Source organism: Scyliorhinus canicula, chromosome 6 (genome assembly GCF_902713615.1).
Source record: "Scyliorhinus canicula chromosome 6, sScyCan1.1, whole genome shotgun sequence".
NCBI lineage: Eukaryota > Metazoa > Chordata > Chondrichthyes > Carcharhiniformes > Scyliorhinidae > Scyliorhinus > Scyliorhinus canicula.
The window spans coordinates 103,323,923-103,350,225 of NC_052151.1; the positions used below are offsets into that span (position 1 = coordinate 103,323,923).

The 26,303-nt window shown below is 43.4% G+C and overlaps 1 protein-coding gene across 3 annotated transcripts in view; it reads right to left on the reverse strand.

Moving 5' to 3' along the window:
* Positions 1 to 491: 491 nt before the first annotated feature.
* Positions 492 to 26,303, reverse strand: part of themis (thymocyte selection associated) — a 68,026-nt gene continuing 42,214 nt past the window's right edge. Inside the window, exons 3-8 of one of the 3 annotated variants that reach the window (XR_005460968.1) lie at positions 21,848 to 22,303; positions 17,464 to 18,506; positions 13,682 to 13,844; positions 5,743 to 5,791; positions 5,391 to 5,537; positions 492 to 1,276 (exon numbers count right to left, since the gene is read on the reverse strand). Coding sequence is in view for 1 of the 3 variants with exons in the window: in XM_038799785.1 (XP_038655713.1) it covers positions 1,266 to 1,276; positions 5,391 to 5,537; positions 13,682 to 13,844; positions 17,464 to 18,506; positions 21,848 to 22,303 (1,820 nt within the window). In the remaining 2 variants the exon portion in view is untranslated. Of the gene's footprint in view, positions 1,277 to 5,390; positions 5,538 to 5,742; positions 5,792 to 13,283; positions 13,355 to 13,681; positions 13,845 to 17,463; positions 18,507 to 21,847; positions 22,304 to 26,303 lie in introns of all 3 variants that reach the window. The other 2 variants (XR_005460967.1, XM_038799785.1) reach the window with 2 other exon arrangements.

A 26,303-nucleotide genomic window follows, 5' to 3' on the forward strand; every position in this document is an offset into this window, starting at 1 on the left:
AGACTAGCACAGTCCAAAGGTGTGCAGGTTAGGTGATTGTCCATGCTAAATTGCCCTTAGTGTCCAAAAAAGAGGTGGGGTTACTTGATTACGGGGATAGGATGGAGGTATGGGCTTGAGTAGGGTGCTCTTTCCAAGGGCCAGTGCAGACTCAATGGGCTAAATGGCCTCCCTCTGCACTGTAAATTCTATGATTCTATGACTTTAGTGTCCAGATGTCCATGGAGTAATGGGGAGGTTTGGGGCAGGCACAGATGAGGGTCAGAGCCAATTGGGGCCTGGCAATGGGGCAAACAGAAATAATTAAAAGAAAATAAAACGTGATTGACCCACGGTGAGACAATTATCCTGGGAACACTGTCTACTCAACAACAATGGAAAAAAATCTGCAATCATAAAGGATGCAATATTGTAGAAACACACACACAAACATTTTGATAAGTTAAGATATTGGTATCTAGTTTGGTTAACAAAGAACAATTACAATTATATTTTGTAATGTTTCAAGGGTTTTGTTTTTACTTCACAGTAGAGTCAAAGATTAACTAGGTTTCCACATCGTAGCTTATAGAACCAATTATCAGACTTTATTTACAGAGGTGCTGCTTGCTCGCGGTCGAAGGTGGAATAGAGGGAAAATCCCCCAAGTGCCTCTGATGTTGTCACCATGTAATCATGTGGCACACTATACAGAGGTGCATTGGTTACAATGCATAACACCTTTACAAAAACATCATTATCATTATTCAGGCATGTGCAAACATTAATAATGTACAGATTTATTAAGAAATACAAATTCTGCAATATCTCAGTGTTGGCTGTTTATGCAAACAAATTAAATATCTCAGTATTACCAAATAGAAACAAATAAATTAATCCCTCGGTACAAAAACACTCATTACAAATTATTATTTTGTAAAATCTGCATCATATTTGAAACAATTCCAATTACTTCAATACTTCTGAATCATAAAATCAATCAAAAACAAATATACAAAATGGATCTTTTCTTGTCTAAGTTGGGTAGAACAATTTTTCATCTCCAGGATCTTAACCTGGTGGGCATCATTATCTGATATCAAGTAGTGGATTAAAATATTTGTTCCAGGCAATTTTAGCAGTTCTAAGTTTAATAGAGATTTTTATTAAATTTACAAATCTATTCCTCGAGGAAAGCAACAATCCAAACATTTGGTCAAAAGACTGCTAATTTCCAACCAGATGCTCACTTGTGTTCTTGAAGACATTTTTCTCATTCATCCTTCTCAATGGTGTTCTAAATTTGACATACAAATGGGAGATTAAGTCAAAACAGAACGCATACTTTGGGGTTAAACTTAATCTTGGTTTATATTTGGCCTGAATTCAAGTCTCAGGAAGGGACTGGAACAGGCAGCAGAAGGAGTTGGGAAAATTTTGAGAGCTAGAGCAGGTGGGGAACTCCTACAACTCAGCTCCACAGTAAAGATTAAAATAAATCTTATGACAAAAATGTATCTTGGATGGATGGATCACGTGTACCAAGGTACAGTGAAAAGTATTTTTCTGCGAGCAGCTCAACAGACCATTAAGTAGATGAAAAGAAAAGGAAATAAAAGAAAATACACAGTAGAGAAAAGAGAGAGGTTAGTGAAAATGTTAGGCTTAGAATTAAATTTTAAAAGATTAGAACAATTGTAAAATAAGTAAAAAGTGGATCTGTTAGGAAGAGCTCGCAGAGAGTCATCACGCTCCGGCGCCACCTGGTTAGCAGTGGCTCTTTTGGATATAGCGATCACTCCGGCATTTTGGCCTTATTCTAACATAACCAGTCAAACTGAACTTGAGTTTCTCAGACTGTCTCCTTTTGGTATCATGCAGTAAAACAAGTAAGAAATTATTTATTTATTTATATTTTATAAATTTAGAGTACCCAATTATTTTTTCCAATTAAGGAGCAATTTAGCGTAGCCAATCCACCTAACCTGCACATCTTTGGGTTGTGGGGGGTGAAACCCACACAGACACAGGGAGAATGTGCAAACTCCTCACGGACAGTGACCCAGGGCTGGGCTCGAACCCGGGTCCACAGCATGGTAGGCAGCAATGCTAACCACTGTGCCACCGCGCCACCCTAAATTAAGAAATAATTTAAACAGCTATTTTTATCAATGTTGATTGCTGTAAATCAAAGTGAAGTCCCGTTTGTGATAAATCAATAACTTTTCACCAGTTTCATGTACAAAAACTGTGGAAATATTATTGTAATGAATATATCATTTTTCACACGAGAGGGCTCCAACTATGGGCATCCAAACTGTACATAGCGCTTACAAAACATTCAAGCCTCGAGAGTAACAGCCCCCTGACAATGGGAAGGAAAGGAAAGGTAAAATTTTCCCTAACCTTCCACATAAGCCGATTTCATGTTGTGTAAATGTCCTGCCTTGGTGAGGAAGAGACACTTCAATAACATTTAAGTCAGAGTTTCACAGTGCAACTGAAACAGAATTTAGAATTCCTGCAGAAGGACCCGCCCACGAAGTTAACCTCGATGGACACCACCCTTGCCCCGCCACCACACCCACCCCCACCCCACCAGGAGAGGTAGGTGGTGGTTAGGGAGGGCAAATTGAACCCTAAAAAATAGGAAACAAATCCCAATGCTCTGCTTATGTGCACGTTGCCATTATTGCAGTGGTAAGTTTAAACTACGCAAGGCTCCTCCCCCCGGAAAGTTTTATTTAAATCAGGCTCCCATAGAGAAATATATATTAACAGTTACTGGTTTTATGGGCTTCGGACTCAGGAGTGAAAGGGACACAGAGAGTTTGGGTTCATGAGGTTAACTGTGTTTCACAGCACTGTCGACCGGCAGGAGCAGATTTCCACCTGCTCCGAAAAGAAGCCTTTTCCTACCTCTGCCAATCAAGGACACTTTACCACCAAGATCCTGTCCTTGTGCCCCAAGCCTAGTCTGCCTCTGTATGTCGTGATTGTGACTGACTTCTACATCGTTCACATCTCCCATTCCCCCGAGTCTGATCTCTTGGTCTCTTCCCAACTAGATTTCCAGGACCAACTCCTACTGTGGTCTCCTGTTGTTTTAATTCCCAGTAACTGATCAGACAATCTGACTGGCTGCCAGGTGGGACAGAAGCATTCAATAAAATTAGGCCCTGTCATTCAATTCAGCAGGATCCCATGTTATCAGCCTTGCTAGATTTACTATTACTATTGCACCCTGCTTTTCCATAAAGATCAGGACCTTACTGTTCAGAATTAAGTACCAAAACAAGTTATCTTCATTATTTCCATTTTTATGTTAATTTCCAAATCGTAACAATTGTTACTTATTAGTTCTTGCACATTCCTTTTTCACAAAAATACATACACTGACGTACAAGGTTGAACTCATGCTGTGTAACATTCATAATAAAGGTGCCCAGATGGTACACGTCTTTGCTAAAGTGGACTTTAATGAATCCACTATTGTGTTTGTTATTCATTTTCCACAGCATGATCTCAATTCTTGAGAGGAGGCAAGATGGGATGCTTTTAGACGCTGACTGCAAAAAATGCTGCCCACGATGCTTCATGATTGCCCAACGCGAATAACCACCACTATTGTATGCTGAATAGTTAGATGTCAAATGTGAAATTCTTCAGCCAGTTGGCAGCCTCATCAGCCTGGTGTAGGGCAGTGAGACCACACTGAAGCACAGTTCGGGGCACTTGAATAACTACCCACACAGATAAATTTAATGATGTTATGAGAGATAAATTTGCTTCAGCAGGTAAGCATGAGGGACAATGGGCGCAATCTAGCGACCATGTTGCACCCTTGCTCTAGTGCAACATGGCAGGTAGATCGCCGAAGAGGCCTCCTGAGGGTATCCTGGTAGGCTTTACGTCTCAAGGGATATACCCAAGTCCCGCGAGATGTGGAATCAGAATCCCGGCTGAAAGGGGTGTGACACCGGGGGGGGGGGGGGGGGGGGGGGGGGGGGGGGAGAAGAAGAGAGATGTAGGGTTGTAGCCCAATGTGCGGGTGGTGACACTGCCCATAGGTGGTGGGTGTGGGGGACCCACAAGCTCACTTAGAGACTGGGGCACCCTTTCAAAATGGCGGCCCGATCTCCAAGTTCAGCTCCCCAAAGCTGAAAAAGATTGTTTGCGTGGACTAAACCGGTGAGAAACTCCCCAGGGCCCAAAAAAATGACTGAGGGCGTGATGTTCCCAAAAGGCAACAAAGGCCCCGAGCAAGCACGTTTAGCTGCATGTTTACCGGCACTCGCAGTGCCAAGAAACACATGGCTGTTCAATGTGACATGCTTTGAACGGGAATGCATGTCCAAGGCCACACATTGCCCTGTTTTTCACAATAGTGAGCGCCTCTCGCCAGAAACCCCCATTGTAACGAGAGATTGGGATGCCATTTTAAAATGAAGACCCGATCTCTGAAGTCCGGAAAAGAAACCCCCCCCCCCCACCCCCAGCCTGAACATAACATGGGAGAGTCCTCCACACAGACACAGGGGGAACGTGCAGACTCCACAAGACAGTGGCCCAAGCCAGGAATCGAATCTGGGACCCTGGAGCTGTGACGCAACAGTGTTACTCACTGTGCTACCGTGCTGCCCACGGTATGGATCAAAGATAGATAAACAGAGTTATGGTACAGATCAGACATGATTTGACTGAATGGGGATACAAGGTTGGTGGGTTGAATGACCAACTCATGCTATGTTCATTTCTGTCTCTCAATTTAACATTATTTTCCCTGATCCCATTATTTATTTTCTCTCACCCTACCTCTTTACTTCATTTCAGGGGAGGCACAGTAGCATAGTGGTTAGCACAGTTGCTCCACAGCTCCAGGATCCCAGGTTCGATTCCCGGCTGGGTCACTGTCTGTGCGGAGTCTGCATGTTCTCCCCGTGCCTGCGTTGGTTTCCTCCGGGTGCTCCGGTTTCCTCCCACAGTCCAAAGATGTGCGGGTTAGGTGGATTGGCCTTGCTAAATTGTCCTTGGTGTCCAAAAAATGTTAAGTGGGGGTTACTGGGTTACGGGGATAGGGTAGATACATGGGCTTCAGTAGGGTGCTCTTTGTAAGGGCCGGTGCAGACTCGATGGGCCGAATGGCATCGTTCTGCACTGTAAATTCTATGATTTTACTCTCCCCTTTTCTCTCCCACATTCTTATTCTTTGGCTGAACCCCATAGTCTTCTGCTTGTTTCTGCAATGATTACTTGTAGGCATCAGAAGCCTCACTATTTGGCATCAAATTATGGCCCATCTATTTCTTCCATTACTGAACGTACTTTATTTTTCAGTTTGACATGAATTATATTTCTGTTCCAAACATAAACCATGCATTAAAGTGAAGGTGAGAAAAGTAACCATGCACCTCTCTTTTTCTTGCAGTTTTTCTTGTTTTGATGCTCATTTTCATTTAATTGTTTTCTTAACTCTTCAACTTTCCCATCATCAATATATTCATAATCATGTTTGTCAGACAAATCCAAGTTTTCAACATCCACAGCAAGGCTGGTGGCTAAAGAAAATATTTAAAGGCATGATTTTCAAAAATGACATAACAAAGGTGGCATAAATGAAGAGAAAAAAAAACCAAGAACCACATGCTAATAATTTAGAAATCACACTAAGATTAACATTTAATAATTTTGGAGTTATTGCCTGAATTATTTATTTTAATGTAGATGACATTCAACAATTGAGAATAGCAGTGATTCTCAAACCTTTCGTGCTCGGACTCCAATCCTGAAGTCTTATGTACTCTTGATAAATCTGCAGAGGAAAAAAAAATCACCAACTCTTTTTCTCTCACTTATCTTTCTTTCTTGTCTCTTATTTCTCTTCCTCGCCTTTTCAAATTCTCCTTCTTACTCTTCATTTTTGTTTAATAATATGGATCAAAGATAGCTAAATGAAGTTGAGGTACAGATCACACATGATTTGACTGAATGGGGATAAATGATGTTCAACGTCCTACTCAAGTTATGTTTGTTTCTGTCTCTCCTTTTAAAATTCTTTCCCCTGCTCCATTATTTATTTTTTCTCATCCTACCTCTTTACTTCTTTTCCCTTTTTCTCTTCCAAGTTTTTATTCTTTGACATTACCTCACATTCTTTTGCTGGTTTCTGAAACCGTTGCCCTACGTTTTCTTGAATGGGAGATTATGGAGGTGGGTAGTACAAGGCTATCAGTGAAACTTCAAGAGTAGATCAGGGAGCTGATGGATGCTAGAAGGTAGAAACTAGTGGACTGTTGAAATGGAATTAATTACTAAGTATGAAACAGTTGGGGCTGCTTCTGGGACTTAAGGGAAGTCTTAAGGAAGACAGCAGCTTGCAGACAGTCTAAACAAACAGAGTGAATCTTCAGAGTTTTGCCAAAGGGAAACTTAACACTGGAGTTCTAAATGTGCAAGTTTGCAAAACAAAAAAGAGCATATTGTCATGTGAGAGTACCTTTAAGAAATGCATGTTTGAGCAATGTACCTTTAAGAAATTCAGCAGCTCATACTGCTTAAGTGATGTCAGCGGGTGGGGGGAGCTGAGCTCACTTCTGCTTTTAGTTTCAGTTTGAGAGAGCAGCTGAAATGTGCCTGGCTGGTTTGCTGAGAGCTGCAAGAAGAAAAAGAGCTTGGGTGTGACTGTGTTTGCAGTGAGCTGGATCTGCTGTGATCTCTTCCATGAAAGACTATCTCTAAATCATTTGGGTGATTTAAACTCATAATAGTAATGTCTTTAACCTGATGTGTTTCTGTTGTTAAAGGTGAAGTCTTGTGGAGGTTTGAAGGAACATTTTGAGGGATTATTTAGTGTTATATTATTTTCGGGGTTATCTTTGACGTAAGGGGTATCGAGTGATCCAATGTTTATTTAAAAGCTAAGTTGAATTCATGGAATAAACATTGTTTTGTGTTTAAAAACCTACGTGTCCATAATTGCAATACAACACCGTGTGTTTCAAAAGCAACAATACATTAAAGGGGGAGGTTGGTTGAACTCCATGATACATTTTGGAGTTCTGAAAACATCGCTCCCAAAGCAATTGGGGGCTCGAGGGGGATAAAAGTCTATCTATTGGATTGGCTTTTGTGAACTTAAAGAAAATGAAGGTTTGTTGCTTTTCCAGTGTGGCATTTTAGTTTACGTGGGGCGAGTGTTGTGAACAATGGCTCTTTCAGAGGCTCAGATGTTTTTGGGGGTGGAGAATGTCACACACAGTACCTTACGGACAGAGACGAAAAGCAGACTGTTAGATTTGGCAAAAACATTGCAGTTAACATTACCTGACAAAATGCAAAAAGGTGAGGTAATTATGGCAGTGGTTAAGCATTTAAAGTTGCCTGAGATAGAGTCTGACTCATTGGAAATGGCAAAAATTCAGTTGCAAATTAAACAAATGGAACATGAGAAAGAACTAAAGCGTCTTGAATAAGAAAGAGAGAGAGAGAGAGAGAGAGAGGAAAAAGAAAGAGAGAGAGAACAAAAAGAAAAAGAAAGGGAGATACAGATCAGGGAAATGGATAAAGAGAGGGAGTTTGACAGTCAATTCAAATTGGCAGACGCAAAGGGAAACATACAGTTGGATGATAGTGATGAGGATAGTGAGAAAGAGCATCATAGTCGAAGGCTTGGTGGGAATCTATTTAAATATGTCCAAGCATTGCCAAGGTTTGACAAGAAGGAAGTGGAAGCCTTTTTCATTTCATTTGAGAAGGTAGCTAAACAAATGAAATGGCCACAGGACATGTGGGTATTACTGATTCAAACAAAGCTGGTAGGTAGAGCTAGTGAAGTGTTTGCATCACTACCGGAGGAGGTATCTGTAATGTATGAGGAGGTGAAGAAATCCATCTTAAGTGCATATGAGCTAGTGCCTGAAGCTTACAGACAAAGGTTTAGAAATTTAAGGAAATAATTTGGTCAAACATACATGGAGTTTGAAAGGCTCAAACAGAGTAATTTTGATAGGTGGATAAGGGCTTTGAAAATAGACCAAACGTATGAAGCTCTCAGAGAAATTATACTTATGGAGGAGTTTAAAAATCCAATTTCTGATGTAGTGAGAACTCATGTGGAAGAACAAAGGGTTAAAACTGCGAGATTAGCAGCAGAAATGGCAGATGATTATGAATTAGTTCATAAATCAAAGATTGGTTTCCGACATCAGTTTCAGCCGATGAGGGATAGAAACTGGGGACATGAGAAATACTCAAGTGGTAAAGTTAAAGGTGATCTGATGGGAGACAATAAAGAGAGTGTACCTCAGATTAAAAAAGAAATCCAGGAGAGTGGAAAAAGAGAGGAAAAGTTTCAAATGTTTTCACTGTAATAAACTAGGCCATGCAAAGTCACAGTGTTAGTGGTTGAAGAAAAGCACTGGGAAGGCTAATGTGGTAAAACAGGATAAGACAGTGGGATTTGTTAGAGCGGTAAAGGAAAGCCCAAGGGAAGCAAAGGAGGTGCAAACAATTGTACAGCCTGTTCAATAAGTAATTGTTATGAAGGTACCAGATGTCTTTAAAGAATTTACTTGTTTGGGTAAAGTTTACTCATGTATCTCAGGAGGAGCAGGTAAAGAAGTCACAATTTTAAGAGATACAGGGGCGAGTCAATCTTTAATGGTAAGAGATGAGGAATTATGTAGTTTGGGAAGAATGTTGCCAAAAAAGGTGGTGATATGTGGAATTCGGGGTGAGAGGAGTCGCGTTCCATTATATAAGGTAAGGTTGGAAAGTCCAGTGAAGAGTGGTGAAGTGGTAGTAGGAGTAATAGAGAAATTATCTTGTCCAGGAATACAGTTTATCTTGGTTAATGATATAGCTGTATCGCAGGTGGGAGTGATGCCTACTGTGGTTAATAAGCTAGTGGAAAATCAGACAACTGAAGGGTTGAAGGATGAATATCCTGGGATTTTTCCGGATTTTGTAGTAACAAGGTTGCAAAGTCACAGGTTAAGACAAAAGGAGAAATCAAAGAGTGAAGATGAAGTTGAAGTGCAATTATAAGAAACGATTTTTGATCATATGGTTGAAAAAGAACAACAGGTGGAGGATGAGGCAGATATTTTTAGTTCAGGAAAATTGGGGGAGTTACAACAGAAAGATGTAGAAATAAAATGGATATATCAGAAAGCATATACGGAAGAGGAATCTGAGAGTATACCAGACTGTTATTGCCGTAAAAGTGATGTCTTGATGAGAAAATGGAGACCTGTACATTTGCAGGTGGATGAAAAGTAGACAGAAGTTCATCAAGTAGTATTGCCAGTAGGGTATAGAAAGGAGGCGTTGCGATTTGCACATGAGGTACCAGTGGGAGGTCATTTGGGAATAAGGAAAACTCAAGCTAAAATCCAGAAACATTTTTATTGGCCTGGACTATATAAAGATGTAGTTACATTTTGTCAATCATGTCACACATGTCACGTGATAGGGAAACCTCAAGCAGTGATAAAACCAACGCCCTTAATACCCATTCCAGCATTTGAGGAACCTTTTACAAGGGTCCTAATCGATTGTGTAGGACCGCTTCCTAAAACAAAAAGTGGGAATCAATATCTTTTGACTATAATGGAAGTGTCTGCTAGGTTTCCAGAGGCCATTCCAGTACGTAATATTACGGATTGTGGAGGAGTTACTTAAATTCTTTACTAGATGTGGACTACCCACAGAAATTCAATCAGATCAAGGATCGAATTTTACTTCAAAGTTATTCAAGGAAGTTATGGATAACTTAGGAATAAAACAATTTAAATCACTGCATACCATCCAGAATCGCAGGGAGCGTTAGAAAGGTGGCATCAGACATTAAAGACAATGTTGAGGGTGTATTGTCAAGATTATCCAGAGGATTAGGATAAAGGAATTCCATTCATACTGTTTGCAATTAGGGCTGCACCTAATGAGTCTACCAAATTTAGTCCTTTTGAACTAATTTTTGGTCATGAGGTAAGAGGATCACTTAAATTGATTAAGGAAAAATTGGTGAATGAGAAATCGGAAATTACACTATTGGATTACGTGTCAAATTTTAGTGAATGATTAAATAGAGCAGGTGAATTGGCTAGACAACATTTGAAAGTTGCACAAAATGTGATGAAATGGGTAGCGGACAAGAAATCCAAAGTTCGTAGTTTTGTCAGTGGGGATAAAGTTTTAGTGTTGTTACCAGTGGTAGGTGAGCCTTTAAAAGCTAGGTTTTGTGGACCGTATCAGATTGAAAGGAAATTAAGTGCGGTGAATTATGTGGTCAAAACACCAGATGGAAGGAAGACTCACCGAGTGTGTCATGTGAATATGCTTAAAAGGTACTTTGAAAGGGAAGGAGAGAAAAAAGAAGTTTTAATGATTCTAACTCAAAGTGACAAACCAAATCCAGCTGACTGTGAATTTGACATACCACAAATTAAATTGGAAAATGAGGATGTTCTTAAAAATTGGGATGAATTGTTAAGTTACCTTCCAGAGGAAAAAAGAACTGACCTGAAAGAGTTATTGATATCACATGGGCAAGTTTGTAGAGATAAATTGGGAAGTACTAAAATGGTTATACATGATGTAGATGTGGGAAATGCTGTTCCTATCAAACAACATCCATATGGACTTAATCCTTTAAAATTGGCACAGGTTAACAGAGAGATTGAGAGTATGCTGAAAAATGGCATAATTGAAGTGGGTTGCATCCAATGGAGCTCACCCGTAGTGATGGTACCTAAACCAGACGGTACCCAACGGTTGTGTTTGGACTATTGAAAGGTGAATGCAGTTACAAAAACGGACTCTTACCCTATCCCACGTTTGAAGGATTGCATTGAGAAGGTGGGACAATCTGCTTTTATTTCCAACTTCCTGACATGGAAAGAACATTTAAAACCTTGTATGGAGTTCTTCGATCGACTTCAGGAGGCGGGTTTGGTGATGAACCTAGCCGAAAGTGAATTTGGAGAAGCCCGAATCACTTACCTTGAGGAGTTTCCGATACCCTCAAGACGAAGGGAAATAATGCGATTTCTTAGGATGAGTGGATTTGATCGAACCTTTGTGCAAAAGTTTTCTGGCGTGATTACTCCACTAATGGACTTGCTAAAGAAACATCAAAAATTTCAATGGACAGCAGACATTCAACAGGCATTTGACTGCCTGAAAACTGTGGTAACCAATGCTACTGTATTGGAGAATTGCAAGGGGCTCTGTGGTCAGGTTGAACAAAAGTATCTGATTCTAAAGAGAAATGCCGAGGAGTAGAGGAATGGATGGATCATGCATTGACTTTCTTGTTCAAACAGACTGTCAATTGAGAAGGATTTTGGTTGGAGGAAGAAGAACGGGAAATATGGACTTTATTGTTATGCCTGTTTGCGTGTGTTGTTTTTTTTGTGAAACAAAAAAGTATATTTACTGTGTACATTTCTTAGTGGGTGGTGCAAAAGTGAAAAATTAAACCATCTTGAAGTTGATGGGGTTTTTTTCTTGGGGGGAGGTGTCATGTGAGAGTACCTTTAAGAAATACATGTTTAAGCAATGTACCTTTAGGAAATAGAGCAGCTCATATTACTGAAATGATGTCAGAGGGTGGGGAGAGCTGAGCTCACTTCTGCTTTTAGTTTCAGTTTGAGAGAGGAGCTGAAAAGTGCCTGGCTGGTTTGCTGAGAGCTCCCTGAAGAAAAAGAGCTTGGGTGTGACTGTGTTTGCAGTGAGCTGGATCTGCTGTGATCTCTGCCATGAAAGACTATCTCTAAATCATTTGGGTGATTTAAACTCATAATAGTAATGTCTTTAACCTGATGTGTTCAGTTGTTAAAGGTGAAGTTTTGTGGAGGGTTGAAGGAACATTTTGAGGGATTATTTAGTGTTATATTATTTTCGGGGTTATCTTTGACGTAAGGGGTGTTGAGTGATCCAATGTTTATTTAAAAGCTAAGTTGAATTCATGGAATAAATATTGTTTTGTGTTTAAAAACCTACGTGTCTATAATTTCAATACAACACCGTGTGCTTCAAAAGCAACAATACATTAAAGGGGGAGGTTGGTTGAACTCCATGATACATTTTGGAGTTCTGAAAACACCGCTCCCATAACAATATACACCTTTTTGCAAATTGTAGCATTTATTCATCATTTGATACCCCCTATATTTACAATGTCTTCATAATTAGCTACAGGTTATTTTTTGTCAGTCACTCACTCAATCCAGTATATTCCTTCAATACTTGGATTTGTAAAAACATAAACATTGAAAATCAGCACTGACATTTTGTCAATTTGCTCAAGGATTAATAAATACAAGTCAGATATTTAATACAAATATCTGTAACATAATATAGGCATAGCTGTTCATCACAATATTTGGAGACACAGTGCTCTTCTGGTTGCTTCTACAAAAGCAAAATATTGTGGATGTTGGAAATCTGAAATAGAACAGAAAATGCTTCAAATACTCAGCAGGTCTGGGAAAATATGTGGAGAGACAAACAAAGTCAGTGCTTCAAAGCTGCGACCTTTCGTCAGAACTCAAAATGTAAACCCTGTTTCTTCCTCCACAGATACTGCCTGACCTGCTAAGTCTTTCCAACATTGCTGGTTATTTCTATATTGGTTAAAGTTTTCGTTCCGATTTAGTTCTCAGACTAAATTTATAATTCTGCTCTTTTAGGCGTCCATGAATTTCCAGGAACGCAAGTTCAAAGGAGACCAATATAAAGGCAATTTTATCCCACCACTCCCCTCCTGGATATGATTCTCAGCCCAAATGTGGGGTGCATTGTACAGTCTGTGAATCAGTGGTCTATAAAACCCTACTGTGTGTGGTACAGCACCTGCTGCTAGAGAACAAGCAGCAAACAGTACAAATGAAAAAATAACGTGTGACAAAGGTGACAGTGTCGTTCAAGGGAATAGTTAAAAGTAACAATTACACAGGACAATTTTAATATAATGATCAGCTGCCATACAAGGCACATTATCACATAATTACAACATGAAAGAAGAGCATGACAACAGGATTGGTGATGCAATAATCTCAATATATTGCTCATCACACCCACCACTACAACTTTAGATTTTAGTTAAATAATTGAAGAACCTATTGTGTGAAAGTTCATATTGCTATATACAGTGAATATTGACACAAAGATACACAAATACTTTTGTAAAATTGTATCAAGAATCTTTGTGTCTCATCAATTCAACTGAATATCACACATGATGGCAAGACCGTCACGACCAGAGCTTAATGTGGCAGCAGAACCCAAGTGTTTTGTTTTACCATTGTCAAGCAGATTTTCATTCCATGTTCTGAAAGCCATTTGCAAATTTCCCTGTTCATGGAATCAATACCTATGAAAACAAATGGAGGTAACTCACTTGAATTAAATCTTTGTGATTCTGAATTGGATAACTCTTGATCTGCCCCCAAATTCACCTAATCCAAACTAGCCAAAATTGCTAATTTCAGATTCATTTAACAAATGGGAGTGTAACGTCAGAAATTTTTTTGAAAGATGATCTATTTTGATGTAAGGAAGGCTAAAACCTAATCCAAACTCTAGGTTTGAATTCACCTGTGAGTGCTCATTCTTACAAATTATACCAGCAAGTTCTGAGACTTGATTTCTGAAAGTGCACCTGTAATTCGTCATTGGTACGGTATCCCACTTTACAAACCTTGAAGCAGTGTCACGTCTGTTTCTGGTGAACTGTGGTGGGGTCCTTGTTTCACATGCTCTGTAATTGTAACACTATGAAGAATATGTTCTGGTTTTGCAGAAACGTCTGGGATGTGCTTCTGAGATTTTGGTTTGCTTCTTGGCATTTCTGTCGGTGAATTCTAATTTTAAAATAAAAGTGAGAAACTGTACAAACACATTTTTTCCAACATTTGTTAATAAAGTGGTGAATTTAAAACCATGTTTTGGTTATGAACACTTCTTCAATGCTCTCCTTTGGCATCCAGTTGAGTTCCCCCAACCTTCTTGCAAGACAAAGTCAACTTGCCTATTACTCTTGTCCTCAGTAAACCTCATTAGGCTCCCTGTTGCTGAAAGCACAGTAAGAAGACTTACAACACCAGGTTAAAGTCCAACAGGTTTGTTTCAAACACGAGTTTTTGGAGCGCAGCTCCTTCCTCAGGTGAATGGCGAGGTATGTTCCAGAAACATTTATATAGACAAAGTCAGAGATGCTGGACAATGCGAGCATTTGCAGGTAATCAAATCATTACAGATCCAGGGAGAGGGATAATCACAGGTTAAAGAGGTGTGAATTGTCTCAAGCCAGAACAGTTGGTAGGATTTTGCAAGTCCAGGCCAGATGGTGGGGGGTGGATGTAATGCAACATGAATCCAAGATACCTGTTGAGGCCGCACTCATGCGTGCGGAACTTAGCTATAAGTTTTTGCTCGGCAATTCTGCGTTGTCGCGTGTCCTGAAGACCGCCTTGGAGAATGCACAAGTTTGAACAAGACTTCCTCACCACACAGGACCTGCAACCGATATTATACACCAGATACATCGATGACATTTTCTTCCTTTGGACCCACAGCGAAGAATCACTGAAACGACTACACGATGAGATCAATAAGTTCCATCCCGCCATCAGACTCACCATGGACTATTCTCCAAATTCTGTTGCATTCTTGGACACACTCATCTCCATCAAGGACGGTCACCTTAGCACTTCGCTTTACCGCAAGCCCACAGACAACCTCATGATGCTCCACTTCTCCAGCTTTCACCCAAAACACATTAAAGAAGCCATCCCCTATGGACAAGCCCTCCGTATACACAGGATCTGCTCAGACGAGGAGGAGCGTAACAGACACCTACAGATGCTGAAAGATGCTCTCGTACGAACGGGATATGGCGCTCGACTCATCGATCGACAGTTCCAACGCGCCACAGCAAAAAACCGCACCTACGTCCTCAGAAGACAAACACGGGACACCACTGAGGGAGTACCCTTCGTCGTCTAGTACGTTCCTGGGGCGGAGAAACTACGACATCTTCTTTGCAGCCTTCAACACATCATCAATGAAGATGAACATCTTGCCAAGGTCATCCCCACTACTTGCCTTCAAACAACCGCGCAACCTCAAACAAACCATTGTTTGCAGCAAATTACCCAGCCTTCAGAACAGCGACCACGACACCACACAACCCTGCCAGGGCAATCTCTGCAAGACATGCCAGATCATTGACTTGGATACCACCATTACACGTGGTAACAGCACCCACCAGGTACGCGGCACATATTCGTGCGACTCGACCAAAGTAGTCTACCTCTTACGCTGCAGGAAAGGATGTCCTGAAGCGTGGTACATTGGCGAGACCATGCAGACACTGCGACAACGAATGAACGGGCATCGTGCGACAATCACCAGGCAGGAATGTTCCCTTCCAGTCGGGGAACACTTCAGCAGTCAAGGGCATTCAGCCTCTGATCTCCGGGTAAGCGTTCTCCAAGGCAGTCTTCAGGACACGCGACAACGCAGAATTGCCGAGCAAAAGCTTATAGCTAAGTTCCGCACGCATGAGTGCGGCCTCAACAGGTATCTTGGATTCATGTCGCATCACATCCACCCCCCACCATCTGGCCTGGACTTGCAAAATCCTACCAACTGTTCTGCCTTGAGACAATTCACACCTCTTTAACCTGGGATTACGCCTCTCCCTGGATCTGTAATGATTTGATTACCTGCAAATGCTCGCATTGTCCAGCATCTCTGACTTTGTCTATATAAATGTTTCTGGAACATACCTCTCCATTCACCTGAGGAAGGAGCTGCGCTCCGAAAGCTCGTGTTTGAAACAAACCTGTTGGACTTTAACCTGGTGTTGTAAGACTTCTTACTGTGCTCACCCCAGTCCAACGGCGGCATCTCCACATCATTGTTGCTGAAAGCACCAACTTAAAAATCCCCACCCTCATTTACAAATCCATGCATGACCTCAACCCACTATACCTTTGCAACGTGAAGTTTCAATTCCAGCCTGTGCCCTTCAGCCCACTAAATGTGGCATTTGTCCAACCGATCCCTCCACTTCACCACTAATAATAATCTTTATTGTCACAAATAGACTTACATTAACACTGCAATTAAGTTAGTGTGAAAAGTCCCTAGTCGCCATATTCCAGCGCCTGCACGGGCCCACAGAGGGACAATTTAGAATGTCCAAATTACCTAACAGCACGTCTTTCAAGACTTGTGGGAGGAAATCGGAGCACCCGGATACAGGGAGAATGTGCAGACTCCGCACAGGCAGTGACCCAAGCCGGGAATCGAACCTTGGAACCTGGCGCTTTAAAGCAACAGTGCTAACCACTGAGCTACCATGCCGCCCACTAATGGGACAAACTGCTGCCTCAACCCACGTTAAATCTTCATCTTGTTACTTTTTCCCTTTGCCATTAAAACTGCCTCAAAACATATATTTTTTCAACCATGCATCCATCACCTACAAACGATCCACTAATGTCTGATGTCAGTTTCTCTCCCCAACATTTTAAAAATTGAAATGTTACAGAGTGCAGCTTATATGTGCGATTATTTAACTTTGTCTTTACAAGTGCAGACAATGAATAAACATCTAATAACAAAGAGAACTCATATATCTTTCAAGTTTTAAAATTCTCAGTTTAAGATAGTGATAGAGACTGAAACCACTGAAAGATGATAGTGTATTATCTTTCTTGACTGGCGGTTGTATGAAATGGTTCCTCAGTGAGCATGTGATCAGAATATAAAACTACCCACAGAGCAGCATGAATTCAGCAAATTGCCAGGCTAAGATGTTGCGTATAGTTGAAATTCTGAGGTTTTGGTTAAAGCAGAGTTTGAAATCACATGCTACAAAATTTGTTACAACTCAACAAGTTTGCATCAGATTTCTTTAGAAATTAAATTAATGCTATTGTTGAAGTACAAAATATAACAGTTGCAAAGAAATATGTCAATTACGTTACAACCAAAATTAGATAGCATTAGATTAATCTGATTGATGGGGGAAAAGAGTAGGGGAACGTTTATCCGATATTTAGTCAATGCTTTACCCAGCCAAGGATTGCTGGGTCCTGATAATGGATGCAACGTCTTGAAAAGTGCCACATTTCCCCAACACAAAATTTAACAAATATACATGTGACAAAATGTTTTTTTCTGCTGAGCAGAAAGAGTACAATAGAGTCTCTGAGTGTAATGTCCTCCCTGCCCACCTCCACTGAGAGGTGGGTTTGGAGGCTGGTGGGGGGGTCCATATGATCAGGCGGAAAGGTGACCGTTGCCTTCCCGACTCCCTCCTACTTAGTCCAGGATGGGAAGGCTTGATAACGGTTTCATTACTTTTGCCTTTACATAAAGTAACTGATTCTTGTAAACAAACAATTTTATTTTAAATTTAATTGATGTAAAAGTGTAGTTGTGTCTCATTGATATGAGGCATTGCCTTACCTTTGGAGACCTGGGAGGATTCAGTTTCCGAGGTTGAGATGGAAACGGCCTCAATGTTGCTGATGTCAGAGGTGATTGAGGTTTCTTTGGAGGACGGGGAGGGGGATGCAAAGTGGAGTTTTCATACCTTCGCAGCATGTAGTACAAGTCTTCGCTGATCTCCTCTATGATGGTTTTTGGCGGAGAACTTGGAACAATTATTGCTGGCTCCTGCAACACTTGGATGGACATGCTTATTCTCTGAACTGGAATCCTGAAACATTCGGATGGACTGTCCAGTGAACTGACCAGCAAGCATGGATCGGCAATTTCTTCTTCAAATCGTAATGAAGGCAAGGATGCTAAATTGTCATTGATTGACAGATCTCTTACAGATACTTTAACATTAAAGGGGAGGCTAAAATGTTCACAAATCTCAGAAATACTATATTGTTTTTTATCATGGATGACTTCGACAAAGCTCCCTTCCATGTATGTTAGAAGAAGGACTTCTTCGTAATCTTTGCCCACAATTTTCTCACAAGCCAGAGCTTCAACTATCCGTTTATCTCCTTCACAGCTGACTTCAATACTCTGGCATTGATGAATGAGAAACTGGTCTCCTACACATACAGATGAAAACTCTGCATAATCAGATCCAAACTGCTTTGTTGCAATGACATGCAACTGCTCGTTGCTTTTTATGGCAAGCTTCAAGTCATATACAGTTGGGAACTCTCTTGGCCTTCTTTTAAAGCGTCCTTTGTAGCTTTTGGGAATTAAGAAATGCTTTTTATTTAAATCACTTCTGTTCTCAGATGCAATTATTGTTTTGGCAAATTGCTTCTCATAAACTATAACTTTTCCTGCTTTCAGGGAATTGTAAATATGCTGGTGGTCAGGGTACTCAATGATTTCAGCCAACAGGGGGAAACCTTCATCCGGTCTTTTGAAAACGTCAATTAATGACAGAGGCTGTACAAAGGAGTTAATGTCATACAACTCTGTTACATCTATTACCTCTACATCAAGGTTGGATGGGATATGTACAATATCCTTTCGTACTAAAGAAAATAATTGAGAGAATAAAATCAGTAGTTTTCTACGTTGGTGCACACACAATTAATTCTACACAGCTTGGAGTCAAGAAGTGTTTTCCAAAAATGCTACATTTAATTCTACTCTTCCCAACACTGCTTTCTTTTGGCCCCTCTGAAGTATGTACCAGAAGCTAAATAAGCAACTGTTGCTGACGCGTGGAGATACACATCAGCAAAGTAAAGTTTTCCATAAGAATGCCCACCCTTCCTCTCCTACCCCACTCCTCTCCAGCAGCCACCCTTCCAGCAATTCAACAGAAGCAAGTGTAGAGGGGAATTAAACCTGTGTACCACCATTTCATAACACTGTTATTACTCCAATGATGTTATAGGTTACATTGTTGCTCTTTGTCCAACTTCAGTTTTTCTCTCTTCCTACCAATCTGAGATTGATGAGAATCAATTATGAGCACAAGTGACAAAATGTGCAGGTCATGACACAAAAAGGGTGACCTTATGTCTGCTTACTGGGCAAAATGGTAGGGTACTGCCCTGACACTAGTACCTCAAAATGGATCAGGCATTAGAGGGATTATCAAGCCAAATGTCTACGTAATTGTTCTGTTCAACTGTAGTACAGGTTGAGCAACTTATTCGAAATTTGAGAAGCTCTGAAATCCGCACTTTGTTTGCGGCACCACGAGTGGAAAATTCCACAATTCTGGGAGACAGTGTTTGGGACCTTATCGAGCATAGTGGGGGCCCAGGTGAAGCTGGACCCCATGGTGGCGATCTTTGAGGTCTCGGTGGTGCCTAAGCAGCTGGAGAGGAAGAGGGCCGAAGCCATGGCCTACGTCTCTCTGATCGCCCAGTCATGGATTCTTTTGAATTAGAGATTGGATACTCCATCGGGGGTTGCGAATTGGCTGGGGGATCTGTATGAATTTCGCCCATTGGAAAAGATTAAGTTTGCGTTAAGGGGGAATTTCAGTGACGGCAATGGAGTGAGTGGTTGCACATTTGGTGGCTCCTGCTCAAGGTGGATTATTTCGGGTTCTTCCCCCCCCCGAATGTTGTGGTGTTTGAGGACAAAAGGTGTACGTGTGCCCAGGGAAGGTAATAGTCCTCTGGTAAGGTTGGTGTATGGATCAATGGACGAGAAGTGCTACGAGAAGGAAACAGCAGTTGGAGCAGGAAAGTTTTGGGGGGCACGACGCAGGTGAAGATGGCAGAAGACTAGGGGACAGCGCTGCCCACCCAGTGGTCGATCTGAAGGCATCAAAGGTGCAGAGGCCGCCATGTTTATGGCATGTTGGAGAAGCTGATGGGGGAGGTGGCCTTGGACCAGCCCCTTGAGGTGGATCGGGAACACAGGGTGTTGGGAGATTGGCAGGAGGAAGGCGTGGGGGAGGGGGGATTGGGTTGGTTCTTTGTTTGATTGTTTGGGGAGGGGGGAGGGGAGAGGATTGCTGACATAGGTGTGACACAGTTGGGAAGTGAGGGATCACACCAGACATCTGGGTGGGGGCCTGGAGGTATGTGTGACACGGGCCGGGGTCTGGCTTATAAAGGGGTATGGCTGATCGGCTGTAGGGGCGCAGGCCCCCTCCTGTCCAGGCTGGTCACATGGGACGTGCAAGGAGACCGCAGGCGTAGGAACCGTCGGGGGCAATGGTGGTGGGGCTGCACCAGATCCTGGATAAATAGAAGATCCTGAGGTGGGTGAAGCAGACCAAGAAATGAACCTGGGAGGGGAGTGAGCTGCAGATTTATCAAGGCCTCTGGGGAGGGGGGGTGGGTATAATTGGATAAATGCTGCCCTTTACAAAAAGGGGGTGACATTTGGGGTTTTGTATCGAGCCCACTTGTATGTGATGCATCAAAAACTAGGAACTTTGTTTTAGTTCACCAGAGGAGGCAATGGACTTTGAGGGACCGTAGACTGGGAGGAGTGCGGGACATTGAACTTTGGAGAGGGGTTCTGTATAAATTGGGGTCATAGGGCAGCACGGTGGTGCAGTTGGTTAGCCCTGTTGCCTCACGGCGCTGAGGCCCCAGGTTCAATCCCGGCTCTGGATCACTGTCTGTGTGGAGAATGTGCACATTCTCCCCGTGTTTGCGTGGGTTTCGCCCCCACAACCCAAAGATGTGCAGGGTAGGTGGATTGGCCATGCTAAATTGCCCCTTAATTGGAAAAATAAATTGGTCCATTTAAGGCAGAATTAGCGGGGTCGTTCCCAGTGCTGTATTTAATGGCACTGTGTCTTGTTTTCGTGTCCCGGTGGGGAATGCCACCCCTGAGGCTGTACGTAGCATAATTTCCTGTACTAATGAGCTCCAGTGAGTGGAGCTCCTAAGTGCAGGAATAAATTAGGGATCCTGATATCTCAACCTCCCCCCACCCCCACCCAGCCTCCCCAACAAAATCCCCGGATCCCCTCCAATGCCCCAACTCACCTTGCGGTGACCAGGGGCCTCTCTGCACCCTGCTTCATATAGGCAGGGCAGCCCTGGGCCTAAGCCCCAGTGTGTGCAAAATGCCAGCTTGGCACTGCCTATATGAGCGAGGGTGCAGGGAGGCCCGTGGTCTCCGCAACAGGTGAGTTGGGGCCGGGAAAGGTCTCCCTGGGATTCCCAACAGCCGTTATGCCCTGTGAGATCCAGTTACATCTGTGGATGGAGCCCAGTCTCGCACAGTTAAGTGAATTTAAAAACCCCCCTTAGCTGTGCTAAGCACAGCACAGCTAAGCTAAGGGGGGTTTTTTAATTCACTTAACTGTGCGAGACTGGGCTCCATCCACAGATGTAACTGGATCTCACAAGGCATAACGGCTGTCGGGAATCCCAAGGAGGCCTTTCCCGGGATCTACCGGCCATGTACTGCCCCGATTCCCGCAGGACGCAGCCAGTGGATCATGCCCGTTAAGTTAAAAAAAGTTATTATTGTGAGGCAATCCAAACATAAAAATGCGAAGGAGTGATCTCAGCAAAGCACTTCTGCAATTATGCAAATTTTTAATGCTCTCTGGACTAGCAATTTATTTTATTTTAAACTATCTAACATGTTTACACTTATAGATTCTTCTTGTGCATTTATCTCGGTTTTATAAGAGCAGGATTTTCTTTCACACTCACTTCTGCTGTACAGCTATCCCATGCTATAATAAGTGTCCATATATCGTTTTGTAACAGAATAATTGTGATAACCACTGGAAACTGGCTAGGATTTTTCTCTTCACTTTTTGCTGAGCCACAACATTCCGCCCAGTCATTATATTGGGCAGAAAATCAAGGGCGGACAACTGCAAAGGCAGAAAACCTCAACCTAAGAGAGGGAGCAATGGAAAAAACATATTTTTGCTTACGTTTCATCACTGCTTGTACTTCATACACCGGCACCAGACTCAGATCACTTTGAAGATACTCATTATAAGGATTGGGTTCCCAAGCAGCTAATGTTTTTGCGAGCTTCACAACTCGCCTTCTGTGTTTAGGGATCTTCCATTCCATAATCTCCTTCAGCGTGTAAAACTGGTCATCTTCGCATTCATAAAATGTTCCTTCATATGTTAGTGGAAGCCTTACTGTCTCATTTTTACCTGCTCTGATCACTGTTGAGTTCACGTACTGCTCTCCATCCATTTCAGCCAGTGCATTTAGCACTATATGTTCCCCTTCTTTTATGAGGATGTGATTCACCTGGATATCCATATTGCTCCAAAAATGTGGATGACCCAAACGGTTGTGCCCAATTTGTACTGACTTTGTAATATCACTAACACTGGTATAGGGACATGGATCAGCAAGAACCTTGAAGAAACCTGATGAAAGAATCAAAGTTAAGTCTTAATCATTCATAGAATCCCTACAGTGCAGAAGTAGGCCAATCGGCCCATTGGGTCTGCACAAACCCTCTGAAAGAGCACTCCACCCAACCCCACGACCCCGCACTATTCCTATAACCCCTTAACCTAACCTACACATCCCTGGACACTAAGGGGCAATTTAGCATGGCCAATCCACCTAACATACATATCCTTGGAATGTGGGAGGAAACCAGAGCACCCAGAGGAAACCCACGCAGACAAGTCGAGAATCTGCAAATTCAACAGTCACCCAAAGCCGGAATTGAACCAGGGTCCCTGATGCTGTGAGGCAACAGTGCTAACCACTGTGCCACCGTGCTGCTCATGTATTCCCTATCAAAAACTACGATACATCTGAAATTATGTCTCAATTTATTTCTAACTTATTCATAGTATTGGCATAATTAAGTCATCCTTCACATGTATTGAATGTTGCAACCCAGACATAATGGATGGTTTCCCGTATTGGTACAACTTTGCTGAAATTTCCACTGGATCCAGTTCAGATCAACATAACGGCCAATTAGAATTTGAAACAAAATTTAAACAATTTCTATATCATGCATAAAATATTGCTATATTAAAATGCATCCATTTGAATTTATTTTTAGTTCTTTGCTGAGGGTTGTGGCACAATGGGTGCTGTCCCTGCCTCTGAGTCAGAAGCTCTGGTTTCAAGTCCCACTCCAGGACTTATGCTTGCAAACATGGCCAAACAGATTTAGTATTAACTTTTTAAAAAATTAATTTCCGGAATGTGGGCGTCACTAGTTAGACAGCATTTATTGCCCTTCCCTAGTTGCCCTGCAGAAGGTGGTGGTGAGTTGCCTTCTGCAACCGCTGAAGTCCTTGAGGTATAGATACACCCACTGTGCTGTTAGGGAGGGAGTTCCAGGATGTTGCCCCAGCGACAGTGAAGGAATGGTGATATATTTCCAAGTCAGGGTGGTGAGTGACTTGGAGGGGAATCTCCAGGTGGTTGAGTTCCCAGGTATCTGCTGCTCTTGTCCTTCAAGATGGTAGCAGTCGTGGATATAGGTGTTATCTAAGGAACCTTGGTGAGTTACTTCAGTGCATCTTGCAGAAGGTACACAAGACAGCCACTGTTCGTCAGTGATGGAGGGTTTGAATGTTTGTGTAAGGAGGAGCAATCAAACAGGCTACTTGTCCTGGATGGTGTCCGGGGGTGACGGGGGGGGGGGGGGGGTTGGTCGGATGGCCAGTGTGGATCTGACTGGTGCCAACAGCACAGGGTTTGATTCCTGTTCACCAGGGTGGCCCTGCCTCCTTGCCCTACTCATGGTGGAGGTTGTGGCACTGTGGGCCAGACCTGCGTCAGGCTTGGAGCTCAAGAAGAAGTCGTTTTCTCATAATAGGTATTTTCATACCTTCATTGTAGTTTACTTCCAAAATCATTTTTGAGAAATTATGTTTACCAAGACAACAATCACATTATTCAGAAATACTGTTATGCCCAAAACCTTCTATAATACTTCAAATTCAGCCTTTGATATTATTTCCATGCTTCTGTAATCTGTGCTTCTAGGTACAAAGTCAGCACAATTGAATTCAGCTTTTGCTATGCATGTTACACTTCACTCAACAAACTACATGCGACCACTTTGTCTAAGTCTTAGAGAGGAAATGGTTTTACAAATGTCCCATAATCTCTTACTAATGTTTGTTATAAACAATTAGGAATGTAATAAGTTACATGGGACTTACTTCCCTAAGATGTGACATACGCGCTCATATATACATGCAAAGTGCACCAAATCCTCTTGGTGTAGGGCATGTTTTTCAACATATCTACATAACAACAATTAATTTAATTTATATAGACTTCCGGTTGCGGCTATGCGGAGCACGTTCGGCAGCTCCCGCTTTAAAATGACTTGTGGGCTCTTTTAAGGGCCCCAAACGGCGCCGATTCGACGATTCCCGGTGGATAAAGGGGTCTGGAGCAAAACCCCCCGGGATTTATGGTGCGGACTCGAAGTGGGGCGAGGAGAAAAACAGCAGCAGCTCCCCTGGAAAAGCAGGGGAAGGTGGACAAAATGGCGGCCGGTGGAGCCCCTGAGGAGTGGAGGCAGTGGGCTGAGGAGCAGCAGGCGGCCCTTCTGCGCTATTTCACGGAGCTGAAAGGGGAGTTGTTGGAATCCCTGAAGGTGACGACGAGTAGGCTGCTGGAAACCCAGACAACCCAGGGTGCAGCGATACTCGAGTTGCAGCAGCAGGCCTCTGAGCGCGAGGAGGAGGTTTCGGCCCTCGTGGGGAAGGTGGAGATACATGAGGCGCTTCATAAAAAGTGGCAAGATCGGTTCGAGGAGATGGATCTTCGGTCACGGAGGAAGAACCTGCGGATCCTGGGCCTCGAGGAGGGGCTGGAGGGGTCTGACCTGCTGGCCTATGTGGCCGTGATGTTGAACTCGCTGGTGGGGGCAGGATCCTTCCATCTGCCCCTGGAACTGGAGGGGGCCCACAGAGTACTGGCCAGGCGGCCTAAGGCGACTTAACCCCCGCGGGCGGTGCTGGTGCGGTTCCATCGGTTCAGTGACCGGGAATGTGTTCTGCGATGGGCCAAGAAGGTGAGGAGTAGTAAGTGGGAGAATTCGGTAGTGCGTATCTACCAGGACTAGAGTGCGGAGGTGGCCAAGCGGAGAGCCGGGTTTAACCGGACAAAGGCGGTGCTCCATGGAAAGCAGGTGAAGTTCGGCATGTTGCCGCCTGCGCGCCTGTGGGTCACCTACAAGGACCGGCATCACTACTTTAAGTCCCCTGAGGAAGCATGGGCCTTTGTGCAGGCTGAAAAGCTGGACTCGAACTAGAGATTGGGGGCTGTGGGAGTTTTTCGATTTATGTATCATTGTTTATGCTGTAGCGGGTTATTCTGTTTGTTTTTGTTTTTGTCTCGCTTTCGGACGATGTGGGTTATGGTTTTGTGTTCTAAGGGGGGTACTGGGATTTGTGGTTGATCTGTGTCTTTGTTTGTACGGAGTTGGTGGTTGGGTTGGGACTGCGGTTTGGGAGCTGCATTGGTGGGGTGGGGCAGTGTGAAAGCGCGGGCTTTTCTCTGGTTTCCCGCGCTGCGGGACGAGGGGGTGGAGCTGGTGGCTAGGGGCGTGGTTATTAGACCGGGTTTCCTGCGCTGAAGCGGTGCCCAGGAGTTGATGCAGGGGAGGAGGGAGGACCTCATATCGGGAGGGGTCGGAGTTAGAGCGGGAGCTGCCGGGGTCAGCAGAAGTCAGCTGGCTCACGGGAGTACAGTGGAGGGAGAGTCACGGCTGGGAGGGGGTCCTAGCCTGGGGGAGCGGCGTAGCTTGCAGGCCAAGTTTGATCTATTGACCACCAGAAAGGCGGAGACACAGTGGAGGAAGGCGCAGGGAGCGGTCTATGAGTATGGAGAGAAGGCGAGCAGGATGCTGGCGCACCAGCTTCGTAAGCGGGATGCGGCTAGGGAGATTGGTGGAGTGAAGGATAGAGATGGGAATGTGGTGCGGCAGGGGGCAGAGATCAATGAGGTCTTTAGGGACTTCTATAGGGAACTGTACCGGTCGGAGCCGCAGGCGGTGGGAGGGGGAATGGAGAGTTTTTTGGACAGGCTCCGATTTCCAAGGGTGCAGGAGGAGCAGGTGGAGGGACTGGGGGCGCCGATCGAGTTGGAGGAGCTGGTCAGTGGGATTGGCCACCTGCAGTCGGGGAAGGCGCCGGGACCGGATGGGTTCCCGGTTGAATTTTATAAGAAATATGCGGACCTGCTGGGCCCCCTGTTGGTTAGGACCTTCAACGAGGCATGGGAGGGGGGCGTTCTGCTCCCGACAATGTCTCGGGCGCTAATCTTCCTGATCCTGAAGCGTGATAAGGACCCCTTGCAGTGCGAATCATACAGGCCGATTTCACTGCTGAATGTAGACGCCAAGTTGCTGGCGAAGATCTTGGCCACTAGAATAGAGGA